Below are 21,864 nucleotides of genomic sequence, written 5' to 3'. Positions count from 1 at the left end.
TTTTTAGGATATTTGGAATAGATTGATCCAGATGTCGTCTGCATATAGAAGGATTTTTGTCTCCTGAGACCCTTATTTGATCCCTTGTCATTCCCTAACTAGTACTGCAAGTGATTCTAATGCTAAATTGAAAAGGAGGGGAAGAGGGGGCATCCATATCTGGTTCCCTGAAACCAGGGGCGGGGCGGGGGAGGGGGGGCGCTATGCTATTTGTTTGAGTACAAGAGTTGGGATTGGAATATAACAGCTTTATCCAGGAAATAAAGAATTTCACCATCCCAAATTTATCCAGGGTAAGCAACAGGTATTGTCACTTCACTCTGTCAAAGGCTTTCTCTGCATGGAGTTAAATGATTGGGTTGGAATTTCTAGAATGCCGGTGGAATGCCATAACGTTAATCAACTGACGTTTGTTACCTAAACCAGGCCTTTTTAAAATAAATCCCACTTGATTGGGGTGAACCACATCATTCATTACTTTTTCAAGTCTCTTAGCCAATACAGGTATTTGTGAAAGCATTTTTGTATAGGTACTGATTAGAGAGATGGATCTGTAGCTATTACACTTTCCCACATTGTTACTTTCTTTAAGTAGTGCTAATTAGGGCTTCCCTCACAGAAAGCAGCACCATACCTTTCTTTTTGCGCATCTTTGACCATATAGAATAGCTTAGGAGCTAGCATTTCTTAGACTTGGATAGAATTCTGTTGGTAGGACACAAGGGCTGAGGGTCTTGCTCAGACTCATTAACTCCATGGCCTTAATTATTTCCTTTGATTGCAAGGGAGAGGCTAGTCTGGCCTACTCCTCTTTTGAGGTTTGTGGGAGTATAACAGTTTTAACACAAGTATTCAGTTCTTCTGGGTCAGGTGGTGAATCATTACAGTAAAGAGCCTGGTAGAATTTCAAAAACTGATCACTGATCTTTTTTTGATTAGTAGTAACCTGCCCTGGTGCTGATTTTGAGTCATACTATTTGTGACCTTTGACCTCTCACTTGTAATCTGTATATGAGAAAACTCCCTGCTCTCTCCCCAGACTCCCAGTATGTTTGTGTGAGTCTAACAAGAGTAAATTCGGCTTGTGCTGAAGTCGATCTATTTCCTTGCTGCCAAAGGTGAATTGTTTAAGATTTCCTTGGGTGGGACAGTTTGCACATTCTAAAACCAGAGCTGGAGTTGTTTGGTTAGCCTGGCTGGCTAGCCCTCTTCCTGTCAGCTGAATAGGCAGCGGTCCTGCCCCTAATAAAAGCTGTTAGTGGGTGTGACTATCCAGATTAAGGAATAGCTGTGTCACCCCGGCCCTCTCACCTGGAGTGCCATTTACCATGCCTTGCTGCTGAAGCCTCCAACCTGGACTGCTCACAAACAGTCTCCAGCATGTAAGTCACTCCTAGCCATGTCTGTGTGTGTGCGGCAGCCAGACAGCCAAACCTTGGCTCTTATCAGCCTGGGTTATGCTGCAGGGTGACCCCAACACATCCCCAGTCCCAGATCTTCCCCCCATAAATGTATGTCCTGTACTGCCCAGCCCTCTCCTGGACAGTAGAAACATGTTAAGTCCATTATTCCTTTAAGGGAATAATATGCACACAACTTGTTACCCCAAATGGAGTTACCCAGACACTTCAGCTTGAACACACTGGATTAGACAAAACAGTAAAACAAATGTATTAACTACAAAGAGAGAGATTTCAAGTGAGTACAAGTAATGAGACATAAAAGCCAGAAATAAATCTATGATACACCTATAAATCCATGGTACACCCAGATCTTGAAGACTGCATGCAGATGTGGTCGCCCCATCTTATAAAAAATATACTGGAATTGGAAAAGATTTAGAAAAAGGCAACAAAAATTATTAGGGGCATGGAACAGCTTTCATATGAGGAGAGATTAATAAAACTGGGACTGTTCAGCTTGGAAAAGAGATGAGTAAGGGGGGATATGATTGAGGTCTACAAAATCATGACTAGCCTGGAGAAAGTAAATAAGGAAGTGTTATTTACTCCTTCTCATAACACAAGAAATACGGGTCACCAAATGATATTAATAGGCAGCAAGTTTAAAACAAACAAAAGGAAGTATTTCTTCACACAATGCACAGTCAACCTGTGGAACTCTTTGCCAGAGGATGTTGTGAAAGCGAAGACTATAACAGGGTTCAAAAAAGAACTAGATAAATTCACGGAGGATAGGTCCATCAATGGCTATTCCTAGGCTCTGTTTGCCAGAAGCTGGGAATGAGCAACAGGGAATGGATCATTTGATGATTACCTGTTCTGTTCATTCCCTCTGGGGCACCTGGCATTGGCCACTGTCGGAAGACAGGATACTGAGCTAGATGGACCTTTGGACTGACCCAGTATGGTTGTTCTTATGTTCTTAAATGATTACAAGAAAAATAAAGATAAAACACTCATGCCTAACTTAACAAACTACATGAAATTCAAAGCAAAGGTTTCTCATCACATGCTTTCAACAGTCTTACTGACCAAACTCTGTAGATCAGGACCCTTCCCCCAGAGTCCAAGAGCTGCCTCCTTTGTCTCTTGAAGTGCAGGGAATGCAATAGGTGGGGAGAGAAAGAGGGGTGCCTTGGGATGTTTGTCCCTCCTTTTTATAGTTTCAGTCCCCCTCTTGAAAAACATTTCCAGATGAGATCCAGGAGACAAAGAATGTATGTGGAAGGATGTTCCCTGCTGTTTCTTCTTCACCTGTTTGAGCTGCCTTTGTCTTCCCTTCCTGCTTGAAGTCTCTGCTTACTGCATAAATGCAAATTAAGGCAAGCACACCTTCCTTTCTTTAGGGCAGACCTGTTTGCCGACTTGTGTTTGGGCAGGGCTGTGGGATTTGGAACATGTGTTAATAACATCATGCAGGGGAATCTTATAACTTCACATACAATGTTGCCACATATGTTTTACCAGGACAATACATCCAGCAAATTATCAGTTTTCAAATGATACCTTACAAGGCATACTTTGTACAAAGATTATTACAATAGTGAGGAGGATGTGAATACAGGGGTGTTCCATCATACACAAATGTTTATCTTTCAAAAGAAAGGAGTTCAGTCTCCAGCTTTTACAAGTCCAATTTGTCTTGGCAGTGGAAAAATTTATTATAATTGTTGCATGATCAGAAACCATGATACACTTGATTTAATTATTAAGTACTGAGTCCACCAGATTCATAGAAATCAGGAAGAAATCTATTAATGAATATGTGGAATGTAGGAAGGAAAACCAGTAAAAGCCTTTGTTGCAGGGTTCTGCAACAGCTATACGTTTTTAAACCCTAATTGCACAATGTATCTTGTATGTTTCTAGCATGGGATTGTGTATGCTAGAGTCTGCCTCACTTGTCTAAAAAATGGTCCAACATCTTATTAAAATCTCCTGCTATGATGAGTGATTCTAGTGGGATATTAATTAATTTGGCAAAAACTTGTTTTAAAGAATTTGGATCCTCTTTATTGGGTCCTTCTGTATTAATCAGGGCATACACAGCGTCAGAGATCTTAGCTCTCATCAGCAAAAATCTACCTTCTTCATCTTTGTTTACATATAGAATTTGTACAGTGAGTCTTTTGTGAAACAATATTGCCACACCTTTGGCTGCAGAGGAGAAATTGTTAAACACTGCTACCCCCATCCACCCGCTCTTAAATTTCTCTGCCTCCCAGTCATTAAAGTGGATTTCTTGGAGGATGATAATATCTGCTTTCATTGTCTTTAGGTGGTTGATAATTCTTTTTCTTTTTATCAGGTGATTCACCCCTTAGATGGTCCAGGAAACACAATTTATAATATTAGCCAGAAGGAGTGTTTAGGTCAAAGATTGCTTTCTCAAGTGCCTGAATTGTGTCCTTGCTTGGGCCATTGTTAGCTCCATGTCTAGGCATGGTATATCTGGGTTCCCTCTCTCCATCCCAGGGACATGAGGGAGAGGGGAAAAAGGCGAGGTAGGGAAGACCAGGAAAGGTAAAAGATTAGGTGTGATGTGGGAAACAGATAGGAAAAAGAAACAAAGTGGTCAAAACTGACCAAGGATCACTTTAAAATACATGATTCATATCAAAATGTAAATAGGACCTAAGTCCAGGAGGTTTACCAAGGTTGGCCTTGTCACTCAAATGTGAGGGAAAAAATTAGACAAAACAATATGAATTATAATTAGGAATTGTATAAAACAATTTTTAGATGCCCAAAAAGATCACAATTCTGCTATCACATAAAGCCTCTTCCATTAAAAAAAGTCCTCATTAAGAAAGAAAGTGAAAGCACCAATAACAAATACAAATAAAATACAACAAATGGAAAAATGAGGACTCTGATAGCAAATGTACAAATCAGCAGTTAGAAAATGCAGACAATTGACAAAGAACACCAAAGGAATCAATGAAAAATCTACAGCCAGTGGGTTGAAGGACAATAAGAAAGAATTTCTGGAATCCATCAGGAACAAAAGAAACCTAAGAAATGCTATAGAACTGTTACTGGACAAGGCCATTAAAATTGTCACTAATGGTGCAGAAAAGGCAGAAGAGTTCAATAAATAGTTCTGTCTATAGAAAGAAGCAAGATGATGTACACCTTACAGTGACAATGAAATACTTTCCATTCCAATTGCAACTAGGCAGGATGTTAAACATCAACTACTGAACTTAAAACATTTTTAAATCTGCAGGATCAGATAACTTACACTCAAGAGTTTTAAAAGAATTGGCAAAGGAGCATCTGAGACATCGATAGTGATATTTAACAATTCTTGGAATATTGGTAAGTGCCAGAGGACTGGAAAAAAGTTAATGTCATGCCTGTATGTAAACAGGGTAAATGGGATGATCTGGGTAACTACAGATGAGTTAGCTTGACATTGATCCTGATCCATAAGTATCTAAATATGGAAAATATGGAGGAGATCTCTGAGAGCAGAGGACTCTTTAATGTAGCAGACAAAGGCAGAATAAGATCCAGTGGCTGCAAACTGAAGCTAGTCAGATTCAGACTAGAATGGGGCACAGCAAATGTTTAACAATAAGAGTAATCAACCACTGGAACAACTCATCTAAAGATGTGATAGATCTTCTATCACTTGAAGTCTTGTCATCAAGCCTGAGTGTCTCTTTCTGAAAGCTCTGCTCTAGTTCAACCCAACGTGAGGGGCTTGTTACGGGAATCCCTTGGTGTACTTCTCTAGCCTGTGATAGACAAGTCTGACTAGATGATCATAATGGGTCCTTCTGGCCTTAAAATCTTTAGGTGAATTCCTGACCTTTTGGAAATCCATGGGGGGTTTCCATTGACTTCAATGAGGCCAGGATCTCACACTATGAGATTTAAGGCTGTACAACTGGGTGCTCAGAAATCAGGAGATAGCAAAGTTAAGGTTGAACACACAACCTTACTCTGTGTACGCAGTATAGTACAGTCTGTAGGGGCACAGATTATTTTAGATGCACGCTTTTCTACTGCCTTAGATGCACACCTCACATGTCTCAGGTACAGACAGTGGCAAAGTTAATTTGGGGTTGGTCAATCTATGCTCTGAGATGGGAGGTTTCTCCCAGGCTGGGGAGGGGGTTTGACCCCCAGGCTGGAAGAGTTGTTCCCAAAGCAGGGAGGATTCTTGGGGTGCGAGGGTGCCCCATGCAGAGATCTCATTGCTGTGTTACATCCAGGACTCAGTGGATGGAAGAGCCACATGTTTCTGTGAGAAACAGCCACGTGTCGTCCCCCCCAGCCCATCTACCACTGACAATCTGTAAAGTAACCATGGCCCTACGCATGCTGCATGTTCTGGGGTGAGATCTGCTGGGAGCTCTCCCAGCTGAGAGACAGTCTGGCCCCCCAAATGGGGATTTCATTGCACAGGCCCTCCTCTCCTACACAAGAAGTGGAGCTTGCAGGCACAGGCTGTGCAGGAGGAAAGGGCTGTGGCTGAGCCTCTTTCTGAGCCTCTTCCTGCCTGGTCTGCACAGCCCTGTCTGAAGGCTCCCCAACAGGAACACAGCGCAGCATCGTAAGGAGTTTGCCGTCATGTGTGCGGTCAGCAGGGGAGACGTCCCGCAGCTGAGGCATAGGTGAGTGCTGTGAGCTGGAGGCTTGGCACAGAACTTCACACATGGTCATGCTTGCCGCTGACAGAAGCAATGGGTTGGCTTGGTGCTTGGATGCCTTAGGGCTGCACTCAAACAGCTGCACAGCCCCTGCCAGGGCCGGCTCCAGGGATTTGGCCGCCCCAAGCAGCCACAAAAAAAAAAAAAAAAAAAAGCCGCGATCGCGATCTGCGGCGGCAATTCGGCGGAAGGTCCTTCGCTCCTAGCGGGAGTGAGGGACTGTCCGCCGAATTGCCGCCGAATAGCTGGACCTGCCGCCCCTGTCCGGAGTGGCCGCCCCAAGCACCAGCTTGCCAAGCTGGTGCCTGGAGCTGGCCCTGGCCCCTGGGACCCCATCTGCAGCAGCGATGTAATGTCCTGCCAGGCACTTTGCATCCTGCCCCCCAAGGATGAGTTCAGTCCCACGGGTGGTCAGGGCAAGCCCCCAGAATCACAGAAATTAGAGCTGGAAAAGCCCTTGTCTAGGGAGACATCCAACCCATTCTCCAGTGGCCATGGCAGCATTGCTCTTCACGGTACATTTTCTAGTGTCTCTCATGTAAACCCTCTTTTAAACCCAGCCATGGAGCTTCCAGCCCTTCCCTCCATTAATGCATGTCCCTGACATGAGAGATGGGCTGGGGGCATGGATCTCCTGCATATAACAACGGTACATGTGGGGTTGTCTTGAAGGAGCTGCAAAGGACAATGGTCAGAGGTAGAGCCCTTCACAGGATGGGAGAATAGCCCCCTGCACCAGCCTAGGTCCCTGAATCAGGCCCCTGAATGGCTGACCTAGAGGTGAAAGGCTCTTACCCCATCTCTGAGCTGCCCCTGAGCCAGGCTGAGTTGAATTGGCCCTGGGGAGGTGAAAGGCCCAGCCCTCATCTCTTGCAGCACCCACTCCTCACAACATGTGTTTTAAATGCTTGATCCTAGACAAATGCAACTTGTTACCATCCGCCTGGGAGAAAAGTAACCTGAGACCCAGCTATTCAGCATGGCAGAAAAGGGGGGAACAGGAGTGGCAGGAGAGCTGGACACAAATCCATGGTGTGAGTGTGGGTGCTAAGGTAGATCACTGTGGTTCTAGGCTGCATGCTGAACAGAGAGACTGCCTACCGTGGAGCAGGGTGGCCAGAGTCCCAGCTGGGGTGTTACTGCCCCTCTCAGAACCAGAAACGAACCCATGCGAATTAGTGGGAATGCGAGGGTGACGAACTCCTAGTTTCTCTGATCTGTGCAGAGAGACTAAGCGAATTCAGCCTGGCTACCCAAAGGCTATCAACGCGGAAAAGGAAGCAATACAAGGCAGTTGGGCAGTAGTGTTTCTAATGGACCCATCACTACAGTAAGTAGGTGCCAGAATTAGGAGCAAGGAGACGAAATCAAGAAAATGAACATGCCGCTGAATCTCAAGGGGAGGCTTCCTGCTTGGGAGAGTGGGATAGAAGCCCCACTGTTTTGGCTTTTTAAAACTGGAAACTATTCAGAGACAAATACTGTCAGTTAGGCGGGACAATCTATTTTCCTCAGAAAAAATCGCAACAAAACGCAGTCTATCTAGGAAACCATTAGATTGTTGAAGTTAAAGTTCCTATATCAGCCTTAACTCTGCCCCTCATCCCAACCACCGAGGAGCTAGATATTCCGATGACATGATCCTCACTCACACAAAAGAATTGTCGTTCCTGCAGTATGGCCTAGCCACATCTTTATTACAGCAGTGTCCCAAAGCAGTGCTCACTGATAATTTTTTCAGTTTGATTCTCTGATGGAAAAGACTCTTTGTAACACTCTGGCTAAATGTACGGCAGGGAACATCTGCAAGCCTCTCTCCTGGTCTCACACCACTGTTCTGCCACCAAGGCTAGATCCACAAAAGGATTTAGGGGCCTAATTGCCATGTTAGGAGCCTAAGTCCAAAATGTAGAACCTCACAACCCCTGCTCAGCTGCTGCTTTGCCCTAGAGGTGTGTAAATTCCCATGACACCTACGTTTCTGTTGGTGGCATGCACAAAGCTACCTAAATTCTGCTGCCACTGAGCTGCCCAGTGTTTAAGCCCTGGTGGGATCCTCAAACTAGAGGTTCCTCCGCCTAGCTGGCTTGCAGAGCCCCAGCCAGTAGCAAGGAGGCTTCCTTGGAGCACACCTACAGAATCAGCCCCTGCACCAAGCCCCTCTGCAAGCCATGCTGGGATGTGGGAGACCCAGGTTCAAATTCCCAGTCTGCCCGAGTCAGAGAGGGGACAGTAACTTAGGTCTCCTGTCTCCTAGGTGAGCCCCTTGCCCAATTGGGCACTTGGGGGCAGGTCTCTCCCTGTTGAAGTTGTTCCATGGGGTATAGCACAGAGCAAGTGTCACTCCTGTGTTTCTAACCGCACCCATGAGCTCTGATTGGCACAGCTCCCGAGGTGTGGGTCATGGAAAACTGCCACCCCCTACTGGTGCTTTCTAAAGAACATCAAGAAATGTCACTGAGCGGTCTGAGGAATGGCCCTGCCATAGAAATGAGCTGCAGCCAGGTGCTGCACATGGGTCACGTGAGGTTTGGAAGAGACAATGGTTTTCACATGGACAGGACCAGTGGCTCCAGAAGTGCTGAGTGAGGCCCCTGCAGGGTCAATGAAGTTTGTTCCCAGCCATTTCCAGGCCTTGTGGTAGAGCCGTTCCCAGAAAGAGACGCTGCCATTTTTTAAGCTCTAGAACTCAAACCCCAGCTTGTCAATGAATGGCAGCTTTCCCAAGGGACCCCCAGGAGCTGCAGTCCCTGAAGTGTCCCAGGAGACCCGGCAAGAGCAGGCTTAAAATGGAAGTGTGGTAGAACCTAACCTGTGTAGTCCCTGCTCCCTGCTCTGGGCCCAGAGAGCTTTGACTTCTATTAAATGGTGCCAAACGCCAAGCTTGGGCCCTACCAGCATGGCTGAGGCCTGTCTGGCAGGTCCTGCCGTTGTCTCTCGGGTCTGCGTATTGGGTGTCCTGGTGATATCTGGTGCACGGGGTGCAGGCAGCAGAGTGCTGGGGGCAGTTGCCTTAAACACTCCTACAGCACAGACTTGGGGACTGCACTTACATTTCCAAAAGGAGAGGAACCCTGCAATGCCAGCCTGCACTGCACAGCATCAGCTCTCCTCCCGGGCTCCTCTCAGCCATAGTGTTGGAGCTGTGGGGCACAGATCCTGCAAGGAAAAGCGAGCCGGAAAATCAGGAATCTATTAAAAATAGAGAAAAATATCAATGGGCAGTGGTGTGTGCAGGAGGCTCAGGGCATATGCACCACAAGGGCATGTGCAGGGGGCTCAGAGCGTGTGCACCACGAGGTCTGAGCAGGGGGCTAAGGGCGTGTGCACCACCAGGGCTGAACAGAGGGCTCAGGGCGCGGAGTGCTGTGCAGGGGGCTCAGGGCACATGCACCATGAGGGCTGAGCAGGGGGCAGTAGCGGTGTTTTTATGTAATACCGGTGTATAATGTGCAACAGGTGTGTGTGCAAGAGACTCCTAAGAGAAGCATGTGGGCATCATAGGGGGTGAGAGCTCCAGACAGCGGGGCCTGGGGCTCTTTAGGCTTTGTGACTTTCCCAAGGGGACAAAGCTCAGCATGTCACAGCTGGAGGCCTCTGGAGGGAGCATGCTGTGAGTACTGGCTTACCTGCTTACACAGGCGTGCTTGGTGTCATGATAATAAATAAATGGAGATATCCTATCTCCTAGAACTGGAAGGGACCTTGAAAGGTCATTGAATCCAGCCCCCTGCCTTCACTAGCAGGACTAAGTACTGATTTTGCCCCAGATCCCTAAGTGGCCCCCTCAAGGATTGAACTCACAACGCTCGGTTTAGCAGGCCAATGCTCAAATCACTGAGCTATCCCTCCCCCCTGATGTGGACTGGTTACAGACATTCCACCCCAGAGAGAGAAATAAAGATGTGTTCTCTTTAAGAAACTTGAATGGACTGCCTACTCTGGCTGTTCTCTGCTCAGATAACATATATGACACACAGCGCCACAGTTAAACATTCCCTTCCATCTTCCCCTTTAAGTTCTACATCCCCACCATTTTCAAAATTTACTCTCTCGCTGGCTTTGAAGTTCAGGAGGTATCAGTCTAAGTGTCTCTGAATCGTAAGGGTTTTCTAATGACAAGACCTGAACGAATAACAACTTGGTCCTCTGTCTGTCCATTAGTTGTAACGACTGGCTCTGGTCGATTTGGAATCTTTGAGTCTTCTTTTTCTTATTCTGTACCCGCCATCTGTAGCATTTGCTCTGTTGATGGTTCTTTAGGAGGAACAAACTGTAGATGTCAACGGTTTCTGTTAAACTCTTCACTGTTGGTCTCAATCACACATAATCTGAGTGATTATTTTTCTTTATGACAGCTGGACTTGTCCATCCTTTTTCTCCTTCTAGTTTGACACGAACATGGTCACCAGGTTCTAGACCTGACAGGTTGCTGAGTGACGTGTTATTAAAGTGTTCAGAAACTCTTGTTGCCCTGTTAGCTGATGCGGCTACTCTCTTCATGTCTGGGCACTTTGTAGCTAGGTCTTTTTCCGAAGTCAGTGCTGTAGTTCTGAGTTGTCTCCTCATTAGGAGTTGTGCTGGACTATATCCAGTAGCTGGTATCAGAAGAGCAAGGAATGGATCGTCCTGCAGTAGGATTTTCTTGGCAGTCTGTACAGCTCTCTCCGCCGCTCCATTCACTTGCGGGTAATGTGGGCTGCTAGTAATACAATCAAAATGACATTTCATTTGGAATGACAAATTCTGCTGCAGTGAATTGTGCTCCATTGACCGTCACTAGTTGTTCTGGAATACTGAAGTGAGTAAAAGTGCGCTTCAGTTTTTTTATACCATTGCAACATATTTTGTATTTCATGTACATTATTTCTACATACCTGGAAAAATAGTCCACTCTATGGTTCAGCATTGTCTCCTAAGCATTGTCTCTTATTTGTACTGGATCTAATTTCAAAAGTTCAATATCATCAAATATTGAAGAACTCTGTTGAGTTCTTCATCCTGGTTGCCATGCTGTGGCTGAGAAGGTTGTTGGTCTTTGATCCTTTGATCACATGCATTCTGAATGTAAAGCTTTTATCTTGTAAGTTGTTTCTGTGGTGAACTGGCCCATGCAGTTCAGAATATCTCCAGGGCTAGTCAGAGCTGTGTCAGGTGACTTCAGCTCTGGGAGGGGCTGAAGGTGATTGGAAGTCCGTTCTGAGATGACTGTGACATGTGCTCCTGAGTCAATTTTAAAGTCAATAGTCTTTCCATGAATATTTAGTTTCACTCTCCAGGTAGGCTCTGTGTCATCACACACGATAGAGCCCGGGAACAATATCTTCCTGACTACCTTAGTATGGGGAACAGCTGCAAAATGTCCATATTTTATGAATTTATGACATTTTGCACCTTTGGCTAGACATACATCTCTTGGGCTATGAATTTTCTCACACTTTGTGCATTTAGTCTGAAAGTCTTTGTAGTTAGCCCAGAATTTCTCCCTCGTTGCCTCAGGGGTTTTATGATAATGACTTCTAGCACTTCTAGCTGCTTGTTTGCTGCTTCTAAGCTAGTTTCTGGTTTGTCTAGTTTGTCAAGTTTGTTTTGCTGCCACAAGTTCATAGTTTGCTTTGCTATTTGAATAGCTGTGTGTCTGTTTTTAATTGTAATGTCTGTTATGTCAGTATTTAATTGTAACTGCTGTGACCGACTATCATTTGTAAAGCCAATAACCAATCTATCTTTAATATTTTCATATTTTACAGGCCTCAAATCACAGTTTTCAGCCAATGCACGTGAAACTCTGATAAAAGATTCAACAGATTCCCCAGTTGTGGAATTCTGTGGTGAAAACGTGCCCCTTTATAAACCACATTTCTCTGAGGCGCAAGGTGTGCATCAAACATAACCAGAACCCTTTCCCAGTCATCTTTGTGACTGTCTTGGTAAAGGTAAATGCTCTGCCAGCTCCCTCATAACATACTTTACGGAGCATACCTGGATGTCTCCAGTGTTCTTGTGGAGTTTGGTTTCAACGTGAAATCTTGCAAAATATTGCTTCCAGTCTGTCCATTGTGAAGGTCTGTCAAAGCTGAAGTTTCCTGAAGTTGAAGTTCTCTGGCATGTTGGTGAGAGCGACCCTGCAGCCTTTGTTGCTGCTTTCCTTCTGTTTCTGTTCTCTGGCACTGGCTAGGCTGCCTTTACCTTTGATACATGTCATGTATCAGATAGTGACTGGTTACAGAGCTTCCACCCCAGAGAGATACTTGAAGATGTACCCTCTTTAAGAGACTTTAATGCACTGCCAGTTAGGGCGGTTCTGTGCTCAGATAAGGTATATGATACACTGCCGGGTGTCCAAATAGTCTGGGGGACACTGATTTTATTTGGCTAATCGGGAGTTCTGCTAATCAAGACAGTAGGAGCCACTCAGCCATAGGGTGGCCTTTCCCGCAGTCCTGGCTAGGAGTCTCTGCTCTACCCTGCTCATTCATTCCCATGACAGCAGGACTGCAGAGGACTCCCTCCCTGCAGAGCCAGTGGCACCTGATCCCTGCCAGCACAAGGTGAAAAGGGAAGTTGTGCTTCTGGTGCGGCAGAGGAAAGACCCCTGGCCAGGACTCTGCTCTGCCCATCAGGACTGCAGGCTTCCCTGCACCTTGTACCTGCAGGGATCTGGTGTCATCTATCCTGCAGCAGCACAGGAAACCTCTCTAGCTCTACTGTTACACAGTTCTGCTCACTCACTTCCATGACAGCAGGGCTGCAGAGGGCTCCCTGTGCTGCTGGAGGAGCCATTCAGCAGCAGGGTGGTCTCCCCCTGGCCGGGGGCTTGTCCTTCTCCTCCTCCTTGCAGTCCTGGCTGGGGTCTCTCTGTTACCTGAACCTCTGCATTAGCCAAATCCCTTCCTTGCTCCCTCTCCGCCATGAAATGCATGCTGCAGAGGGCATGTATCATGTGTCTCCCTTCCTTGGCCCCCCATGAGATCCACACAGCAGATAGGGCTGCCAACTTTCTCATTGCACAAAACTTGCCCCATCCTCTGCCCTGCCCCTTCTGAGGCCCCACCCCCACTCACTCCAGCCCCTCCCTCTGTCACTCACTCTCTCCCACCCTCACTCACTTTCACTGGGCTGGGGTAGGGGGTTGGAGTGTGGGAGGGGGTGAGGGCTCCAGCTGGGAGTGTGGGCTCTGGGATGGGGCCAGAAATGAGGGGTTCAGGGTACAGGAGGGGATGAGGGCTCCGGGCTGGGGCTCGGTTTGAAGGGTTGGGGTGCAGAAGGGGGCTCTGGGCTGAGACCAAGGGGTTTGGAGTGAGGGAGTGGGTTCAGGACTGGGGCAGGGGGTTGGCGTGTGGGAGGGAGTGTGGGGTGCAGGCTCTGGGAGGGAGTTTGGGTGCGGGAGGGAACTCAGGGCTGGGGCAGGGGGTTGGGGTGCAGGAGGGATGTGGGGTGTGGGCTCAGGGAGGGAGTTAGGGTGCGGGAGGGTGTTCTGACCTGGGGCAGGGGGTTGGGATGCGGATGGGCATGTGGCGTCTGGGAGGGAGTTAGGGTGTGGGAGGCAGGGCCGCCCAGAGGGGGGGGGCAAGTGGGGCAATTTGCCCCAGGCCCCACAGGGGCCCCACGAGCCCTGGCCCGGCGGCGGTCCGGGTCTTCGGTGGCATTTCGGTGGCGGGGGGCCTTTCAGTTGCTCCAGGTCTTCGGCGGCATTTTGGTGGCGGGTCCTTCAGTGCTGCCAAAGACGTGGAGTGACTGAAGGGCCCCCCGCTGCCGAAATGCCGCCGAAGACCCGAACCACCGCTGGGTGAATACAAGCGCCGCAGCTCCCCCGCTTTGCCCCAGGCCCCCTGAATCCTCTGGGCGGCCCTGGTGGGAGGGGGTTCTGACCTGGGGCAGGAGGGTCGGGGTGCAGGTTGGAGTGCGGGGTCTGGGAGGGAGTTAGGGTGCGGGAGGGGATTCCAACATGGGGCAGGGGATTCGGGGTGCAGACTCCGGCTGGGTGGTGCTTACCTCAGGCGGCTCCCAGTCAATGGCCCAGCAGGGCTAAGGCAGGCTGCCTGCCTGCCCTGGCTCCGCATTGCTCCCGGAAGTGGCCCGCATGTCCGGCCCCTAAGTGGAGGCACCACCCCTGCAGCTCCCATTGGCCATGATTCCCGGACATGCCAGCTGCTGCTGGGAGCCGCCTCAGCCCCACTGCGCCGCCAACCAGACTTTTAGCAGTTCGGTTAGTGGTGCTGACTGGATCCGCCAGGGTCCCTTTTCGACCGGGCATTCTGATTGAAAACCGGACACCTGGCAACCCTAGCTGCAGAGGGTATGCTTTGCATGTCTCCCTTCCTTGCACCTCTCCCCTAGGGTTGCCAACTTTCTAATCACACAAAACCGAACACCCCTGCCCCGCAGCCCTGCCCCGCCCCTTCTCTGAGGCCCTGCGCCCTCTCGCTCCATCCCCCTCCCTCTCAGAAGAGGGCTGGTTTGCGGGGGGGGAGGGGTGAGAGCTCCAGCTGGGGGTGTGGACTCTGGGGTGGGGCCAGTATGCGGGGTTTGGAGTGAAGGAAGGGGCTCTGGGCTGAGGCGGGAGAGGGTGCGGGGGGGGGGGGGGTGAGGGCTCTGGCTGGGGGGGGGGCTCTGGGGTGGAGCTGGTTATGAGGGGTTTGGGGGTAGGAGGGGGTGAGAGAGGGGATTGGGGTGTGAGAGAGGATTCGGGGTGCAGGGTCCAGGGTCACTTACCACATCTCCTGGGAAGCAGCCACCAGGTCCCTGCAGCCCCTAGAAGCATGGGTGGCCAGGGAGGCTCCGCGCGCTGCCCCCACCCCAAGGGCTGGCTCCGCAGCTCCTATTGGCTGGGAACGGTCACCAATGGGAGCTGCGAGGGTGGCCAGGGAGACTCCGCGCACTGCCCTTGCACCCGCAGGCGCCGCCCCCGCAGCTCCCATTGGTCGTGGTTCCTGGGCAATGGGAGCGGTGGACCCAGCCCTCAGGGCGGGGGCAGCACACAGGGCCACCCTGGCTGACCATGCATCTAGGGGCTGCAGGGGGCACGTATTGCTGTCTCACATGCCTCGCATGCCGCAGGACAGAAGGGATTTGGATAACGCAAATGTCCTAATAAGAGGGTTTCAGATACATGGCACTATACCATATCATGCATGGTGCTACCTAGTGGCTAACCATTCTAATAGTTCAACATTAGGGGGGAGGGGAGGAGGGATAGCTCAGTGGTTTGAGCATTGGCCTGCTAAACCCAGGGTTGTGAGTTCAATCCTTGAGGGGGCCACTTGGGGATCTAGGGCAAAATCAGTACTTGGTCCTGCTAGTGAAGGCAGGGGGCTGGACTCAATGACCTTTCAAGGTCCCTTCCAGTTCTAAGAGATGGGATATCTCCATTAATTTATTTATTATTTATTTATTTCCATTCCAGTCGAGGCCCAGCACGCAGCCCTCAGATGCTGTGGCTGCTTTGCAGCTGGCACGGTTGTGCTGATGTGTAAGCCTTGGCACTTGGCAGAGGTGCACAAAACTGCTTTTTTCTACTCTATGGAGTCCGGATGCGTTTTGCCATTTGTCCTGCTGTGTTGTGTTTATCAGGGATTCGCCCCAGAGCTGCAGCAGGGGGTAAGGTCTGCCCCCAGTCGCCTCCTTTTGCATGAGATGGTTGCTAGCTCAGCTATCCCCTCCAGCTTTGAGCTGTCTCTGCAGGAGGCTGTAAGGTGACAAGTTTGCTGGATTTCGGTTTCAGTTTCCTAGTGAATCTATTTTGAGGCTGACGTTTCTATTTGTGCCTGGGAGTAGAGAGTGCAAACATGCAAATACAGAACACAAAGCACTCTGCTCAGCCACCGCAATCTGGGCAGCCTCTCCTAGCACAACCCCCCTCGCACACTGCAGGCCTGTCATCAAAGCAATAGCGCACAACCTCAACTGCATGGAACAGACATGGGAATAGCTGCACTCAGCAGCAACAGCAGCTTTATTGAACCTATGCACTTAGGAACAAGGCTCCCTGCTCTCATTGCCAAGAGATACTAATTCTTTGCTCTGACACAGCACTTTTCATCTGTAGCTCTCAAAGCGATTTACAAAGCAGGTCAGCATCCTTATCCCCCTTTTACAGATGGGGAAACTGAAGCACAGAGGGGTGCAGTAACATGCCCAAGATCACCTAGCAGGCTGGTGGGAGAGCTAGTACTAGAACTCAGCTGTACCGTGTACTCATTTGGTGCCTTATCCACTAGGCCACACTGCTTCCCTTGTGTTATAGCAGGGCGCCAGCTGGGCTGTTGCTAAGGCTGAGCATGGCTTCCTGTTTAAAGGTGGGCTCTACATGCTCTAAAATCCACATGCTGACTTGGATTGGCTTGAAATTTGTTATGCCTCATGGTAGGGGCAGATTAAGATCCACATTTGGGTTTATTTGAACAAAAGGTTCCTGTGTTATATCCCCTCCAAAACCAGCATTTTACAAAATCATCTTGTTCTTCTACCATTTTTTGCACACCCCTGGGGCTCAAACAAGGGCTCAGTGCTTCCCCAAATTGATCTTGGTCACAAGGATTTCTCTCTGCCTGGACATGATACCCACTGCCCCTTTGGGGAAGCGATAGAGAAAGTCAGTAAGTGTAAAATTTGTACCCTGAGGTGCCAAACTGCTGCACCTACAAGTGGAATGCACCTGTGGGCATTGAATTGAGAGGCACCCACGCGTGTTTGAGCCCTGGCCTTGGCAGCTCTCAGGGAACGGGTGTGGGGCACCTTGCTCTCTGCCTGCACTCTGCAGGGGGTCTGGGGGGAGCCTGGTCCCGAGATGAAAATGTCTGGTTTAAGAGTGCAGAGTGTGCTGCAATTCCCCTGCAGACTCTGCTATAACTTCAGCAGTAGTGTCAAGGAAATTAGCACTGATTAATAGAGGGAAGACGAACGACTGTAGTAAGCAGTTAGGGTAAAGAAATCATGTTTCCTGAATATTGGGATTGGTTTGTGATGCACTGCCCCCTGCATGAGCTGCTCAGAACAAGTTCCAATTCTTATCACCCTATTTCATAGAAACATAGAATATTAGGGTTGGAAGAGACCTCAGGAGGTCATCTAGTCCAATCTCCTGCTCAAAGCAGGACCAACACCAACTAAAACATCCCAGCTAGGGCTTTGTCAAAACCTCTAAGGATGGAGATTCCACCACCTCCCTAGGTAACCCATTCCAGTGCTTCACCACCCTAATATCCAACCTAGACCTCCCGTACTGCAACTTGAGATCATTGCTTCTTGTTCTGTCATCTGCCACCACTGAGAACAGCCTAGCTCCATCCTCTTTGGAACCCCCCTTCAGGTAGTTGAAGGCTGCTATCAAATCCCCCCTCATTCTTCTCTTCTGGAGACTAAATAACCCCAGTTCCCTCAGCTTCTCCTCGTAAGTCATGTGCCCCAGCCCCCTAATAATGTCCGTTGCCCTCCGCTAGACTCTCTCCAATTTGTCCACATCCCTTCTGTAGTGGGGGGGACCAAAACTGGACGCAATACTTCAGGCGTGGCCTAACCAGTGCCGAATAGAAGGGAATAATTACTTCCCTCGATCTGCTGGCAATGTTCCTACTAATACAGCCCAATATGCCATAGGCCTTCTTAGCAACAAGGGCACACTGCTGACTCATATCCAGCTTCTCGTCCACTGTAATCCCCAGGTCCTTTTCTGCAGAACTGCTGATTAGCCAGTCAGTCCCCAGCCTGTAGCGGTGCATGGTATTCTTTCTTCCTAAGTGCAGGACTCTGCACTTGTCCTTGTTGAACCTCATCAGATTTCTTTTGGCCCAATCTAGGTCACCCTGGATCCTATACCTACCCTCCAGCATATCTACCTCTCCCCCCCCAGCTTAGTGTCATCTGCGAACTTGCTGAGGGTGAAATCCATCCCATCATCCAGATCATTAATAAAGATGTTGAACAAAATTGGCCCCAGGACTGACCTCTGGGGTACTCCGCTTGATACCGTCTGCCAACTAGACATCGTACCGTTGACCACTACCTGTTGAGCCCGACAATCTAGCCAACTTTCTATCCACTTTATAGTCCATTCATCCAATCCATACTTCTTTAACTTGCTGGCAAAAATACTGTGGGAGACTGTATCAAAAGCTTTGCTAAAGTCAAGATATATCACATCCACCACTTTCCCCATATCCACAGAGCCAGTTATCTCATCATAGAAGGCAATCAGGTTGGTCAGGCATGAATTGCCCTTGCTGAATCCATGTTGACTATTCCTGATCACCTTCCTCTCCTCCAAGTGCTTCAAAATGGATTCCTTGGGGACCTGCTCCATGATCTTGCCGGGGACTGAAGTGAAGCTGATCAGTCTGTAGTTCCCCGGGTTCTCTTTCTTCCCTTTTTAAAATATGGGCACTATATTTGCCTTTTTTCCAATCGTCCAGAACCTCTCCCGATCGCCACGAATTTTCAAAGATAATGGCCAATGGCTCTGCAATCACACCAGCCAACTCCCTCAGCACCCTTGGATGCATTAGATCTGGACCCATGGACTTGTGCACGTCCAGCTTTTCTAAATAATCCTTAACCTGTTCTTTCACCACTGAAGACTGCTCACCTCCTCCCCATACTGTGTTGCCCAGTGCAGCAGTCTGGGAGCTGACCTTGTCTGTGAAGACCAAGGCAAAAAAAGCATTGAGTGCTTCAGCTTTTTCCACATCATGTGTCACTAGGTTGCCTCCCCCATTCAGTAAGGGTCCCACACTTTCCCTGACCTTCTACCATACCTGTAGAAACTCTTCTTTTTACCCCTCACATCTCTTGCTTGCTGCAACTCCAATTGTGCCTTGTCCTTCCTGATTACACCCCTGCATGCTCTAGCAATATTTTTATACTCCTCCCTAGTCATCTGTCCAAATGTCCACTTCTTGTAACGTTCCATTTTGAGTTTAAGCTCACCAAAGATTTCACTGTTAAGCCAAGCTGGTCGCCTGCCATATATGCTGTTCTTTCTGCACATCGGGATTTGTTCCTGCACCCTCAATAAGGCTTCTTTAAAATACAGCCAGCTCTTCTGGACTCCTTTCCCCCCTCATATTAGCCTCCCAGGGGATTCTGCCCATCAGTTCCCTAAGGTAGCCTAAGTCTGCTTTTTTGAAGTCCAAGGTCCGTATTTTGCTACTCTCCTTTCTTCCTTTTGTCAGGATCCTGAACTCAACCATCTCATGGTCACTGCTGCTTAGGTTGCCACCCACTTCTACTTCCCCTAACAATTCTTCCTTGTTTGTGAGCAGCAGGTCAAGAAGAGCATGGCCCCTAGTTGGTTCCTCCAGCACTTGTACCAGGAAGTTGGTGCAAAGCTGGGGAATATTGGGGGTCAGAGCAGTGATGGAAATGTGGAGGTTGGGAAAAAGGCCTGGAGATTGCGAGGACAGGGAGGCCTGGGGAGTGCAGGGGCGGGGAGCATGTGGGGGAGTGGGGCCTGGGGAGTGAAGCCTGGGGAATGTAGAGGCAGGGAATGTGTGGGGGAGTGGAGCCTGGGAGTGCAGGGGCGGGGAGCATGGGGGGCAGTGGGGCCTGGGCAGTGCAGGGTCAGGGAGTGTGTGCAGGAAGTGGAGGCATGGGGATGGTGGGGAGGGGGTGGTCTGGGAATTGCGGGGGCGGGGATTTTGGGGGGGGAGGTGAAGGCCTGGGGACGGCAGGGAGGGGGAGGCCTGGGAATTTCAGGGTGGGGAGTGTGTGGGGAGAGGGGGGCCTGGGTAGGGTTGCCAACCCTCCAGGATTGGCCTGGAGTCTCCCGGAATTGGCATTGATCTCCTGGTGACTATTGAAAGCAATCTGGGAGATTTTAAGAAATGACATTATGTCATGTTGGGGGGACATTTCTCCTGGAATAGCTTCAGTCAGAGTTGGCAATCCTAGGCCTGGGAATTGCAGGGTCGGGGAGCATGTGGGGGAGTGGGGCTTGGGGATGGCGAGAAGGGAGAGGCCTGGGAATTGCAGGGGTGGGGCGTGTGTGGGGCAGGTGGAGGCCTGGGAATGGCGGGAAGGGGGAGGCCTGGGGAATGCGGGGGCAGGGAGTGTGTGGGAGAGTGGGGCCGAGGGAGTGTGGAGGCAGGGAGTGTGCTGGGATGGGGGATGCCTGGGGAATATGGGGGCAGGGAGCATGTGAGGGAATGGGGCCTGGGGAGTGTGGGGGTAGGGAATGTGTGAGGGTGGGGGGGCCTGGGGAATACATGGGTGGGGAGCATGCAGGGGCCTGGGGAGTGTGGGAGCAGGGAGTGTGTGGGGGGGTGGGGGAGGCCTAGGGATAGCAGGAGTGGGGCCTGGGGAGTGTGGGGTAGGGAGTGTGCGGGGGTGGGGGAGGCCTGGGGATGGCAGGGAGCATGCGGGGTAGTGGGGCCTTGGGAGTGTGGGGACAGGGAGTGTGGGGGGGGGTGGGAGGCCTGGGGAATATAGGGGTGGGGAACGTGTGGGGGAGTGGGGCCTGGGGACTATGGCGTGGGGAGCCCTGGGGAGCTGACAAGCTGCTCCCTCTGGCTGGCTCCCGCACAGCAGAGCAATAATGTCTCTTTCTCTCTCTAGCAGGCCCTGGCCTGTGGTGACATTGCTCAGCATGCGGCGGTAGCCGAAGGGATCCCTCATCCAGATCCCTGGGCTGGGCCAGCTGTGCGGGGCAGCCTTTCCCTGCAATCCCTATGAAGCTGAGGACACCTGCAGTCCTGTCACACCGGCTCCCCCAGGGCAAAGGCACCACTGCTCCCTCCATCTCTCCTGCTGGTGTCTGTCTCTGATGCTGGGCCATGTCGCTAGCTGCCCACCCCACTGATCTGGGGCTTGAATTTGCCAGCAGCAGCTCGGAGGAGATACACCAGGTAGGGTCCAGGGGTGGATGCATGCGCTCCACTCCCATTCCTACACTGTCTGCAGTGGCAACTAGCCTCACTGGTGTGTCTGTCTGGGGGCAGGAGGATGCTATGAAATGTGCAAGGGGGAGCTAGTCCTAAATCCCTGCCAGGGGGAGGTAGTTTGATCAAACCCTAACCCCGCTGGTGCTGTTAGCAGGGGAAATGAGGGCCAGGGTTCCTCCTTGAGAGTCCAGTGGGAATCAGCCAGCTGAGTTTGACTCTGAGCTTGGGTGCTCTGGGGCTGAGTCCTATAGCGGGATCTTGCCTTAGTGCCAGGGGGTAGTGTTTGGCAGGGAATGGGTATTTGTACAATAACTTGTCCCAGCTGGAGTTCTAAGCATCCCAGAGCCCTTTCTCTTGGCTCAGGGGCGCATTTATTTTTCTCCCAATGGGCCTTGTGGGCAGGAGTGAGAAAATCTAAGACAGAAGAATGGCTCCAACCAAATACATGGAGGCTATAGGAAAGAATTAAAGAAGAGTTCAGCGTGAATAAGCTAGCAGTAAAAGAGCTATTCTGCAGCAAAACTATACAGCAAAACAAAGATGAGGAAGTTGATAGATCATCCAGAAGAGACAAGAGAGTGGATGGCTACCAAAGTAAGAGAAGATGAGGAATTGTACAAGAGAGGGGATTCCTAATATCTGAACAACTGTTCTCAAACTGTTGTAGCTTTGTGAAGCCCGAGATGAGAGGATTTTAACCACAGAGGAAGGACCGAGCATTTCATGTCCAGGCTGTGCTTAGTCAGCCAGAACTACTAATACACATTGTGAGTTGTGAAGAAACAGTGGACTTACCCATCTCATTAGGAGTAATTGCTTTTGAAAAAACAAGTAAGGCCATAAGTCAACTGAAGAGGGGTAAAA

At 49.7% G+C, this 21,864-nt stretch overlaps 1 protein-coding gene across 5 annotated transcripts in view; it reads left to right on the top strand.

Moving 5' to 3' along the window:
• Positions 1-21,864, top strand: part of ELF4 (E74 like ETS transcription factor 4) — a 39,295-nt gene that overhangs the window by 8,277 nt on the left and 9,154 nt on the right. For 2 of the 5 annotated variants that reach the window (XM_024111695.3, XM_065556359.1), the window contains one exon: positions 20,675-20,964. The exons of 2 other annotated variants lie outside the window; for them this stretch is intronic. In XM_024111695.3, coding sequence (XP_023967463.2) covers positions 20,893-20,964 — 72 coding nt within the window. In that variant the 5' untranslated portion in view covers positions 20,675-20,892. Of the gene's footprint in view, positions 1-20,674; positions 20,965-21,667; positions 21,768-21,864 lie in introns of those variants that run through there. One more of the 5 variants, XM_065556361.1, reaches the window with a different exon arrangement.

Source organism: Chrysemys picta, chromosome 9, assembly GCF_011386835.1.
Source record: "Chrysemys picta bellii isolate R12L10 chromosome 9, ASM1138683v2, whole genome shotgun sequence".
In the NCBI taxonomy this organism is placed as follows: Eukaryota; Metazoa; Chordata; order Testudines; family Emydidae; genus Chrysemys; species Chrysemys picta.
Note: the sequence above shows the minus strand (reverse complement) of the source record. Positions and strands in the feature narration are given on the sequence as shown.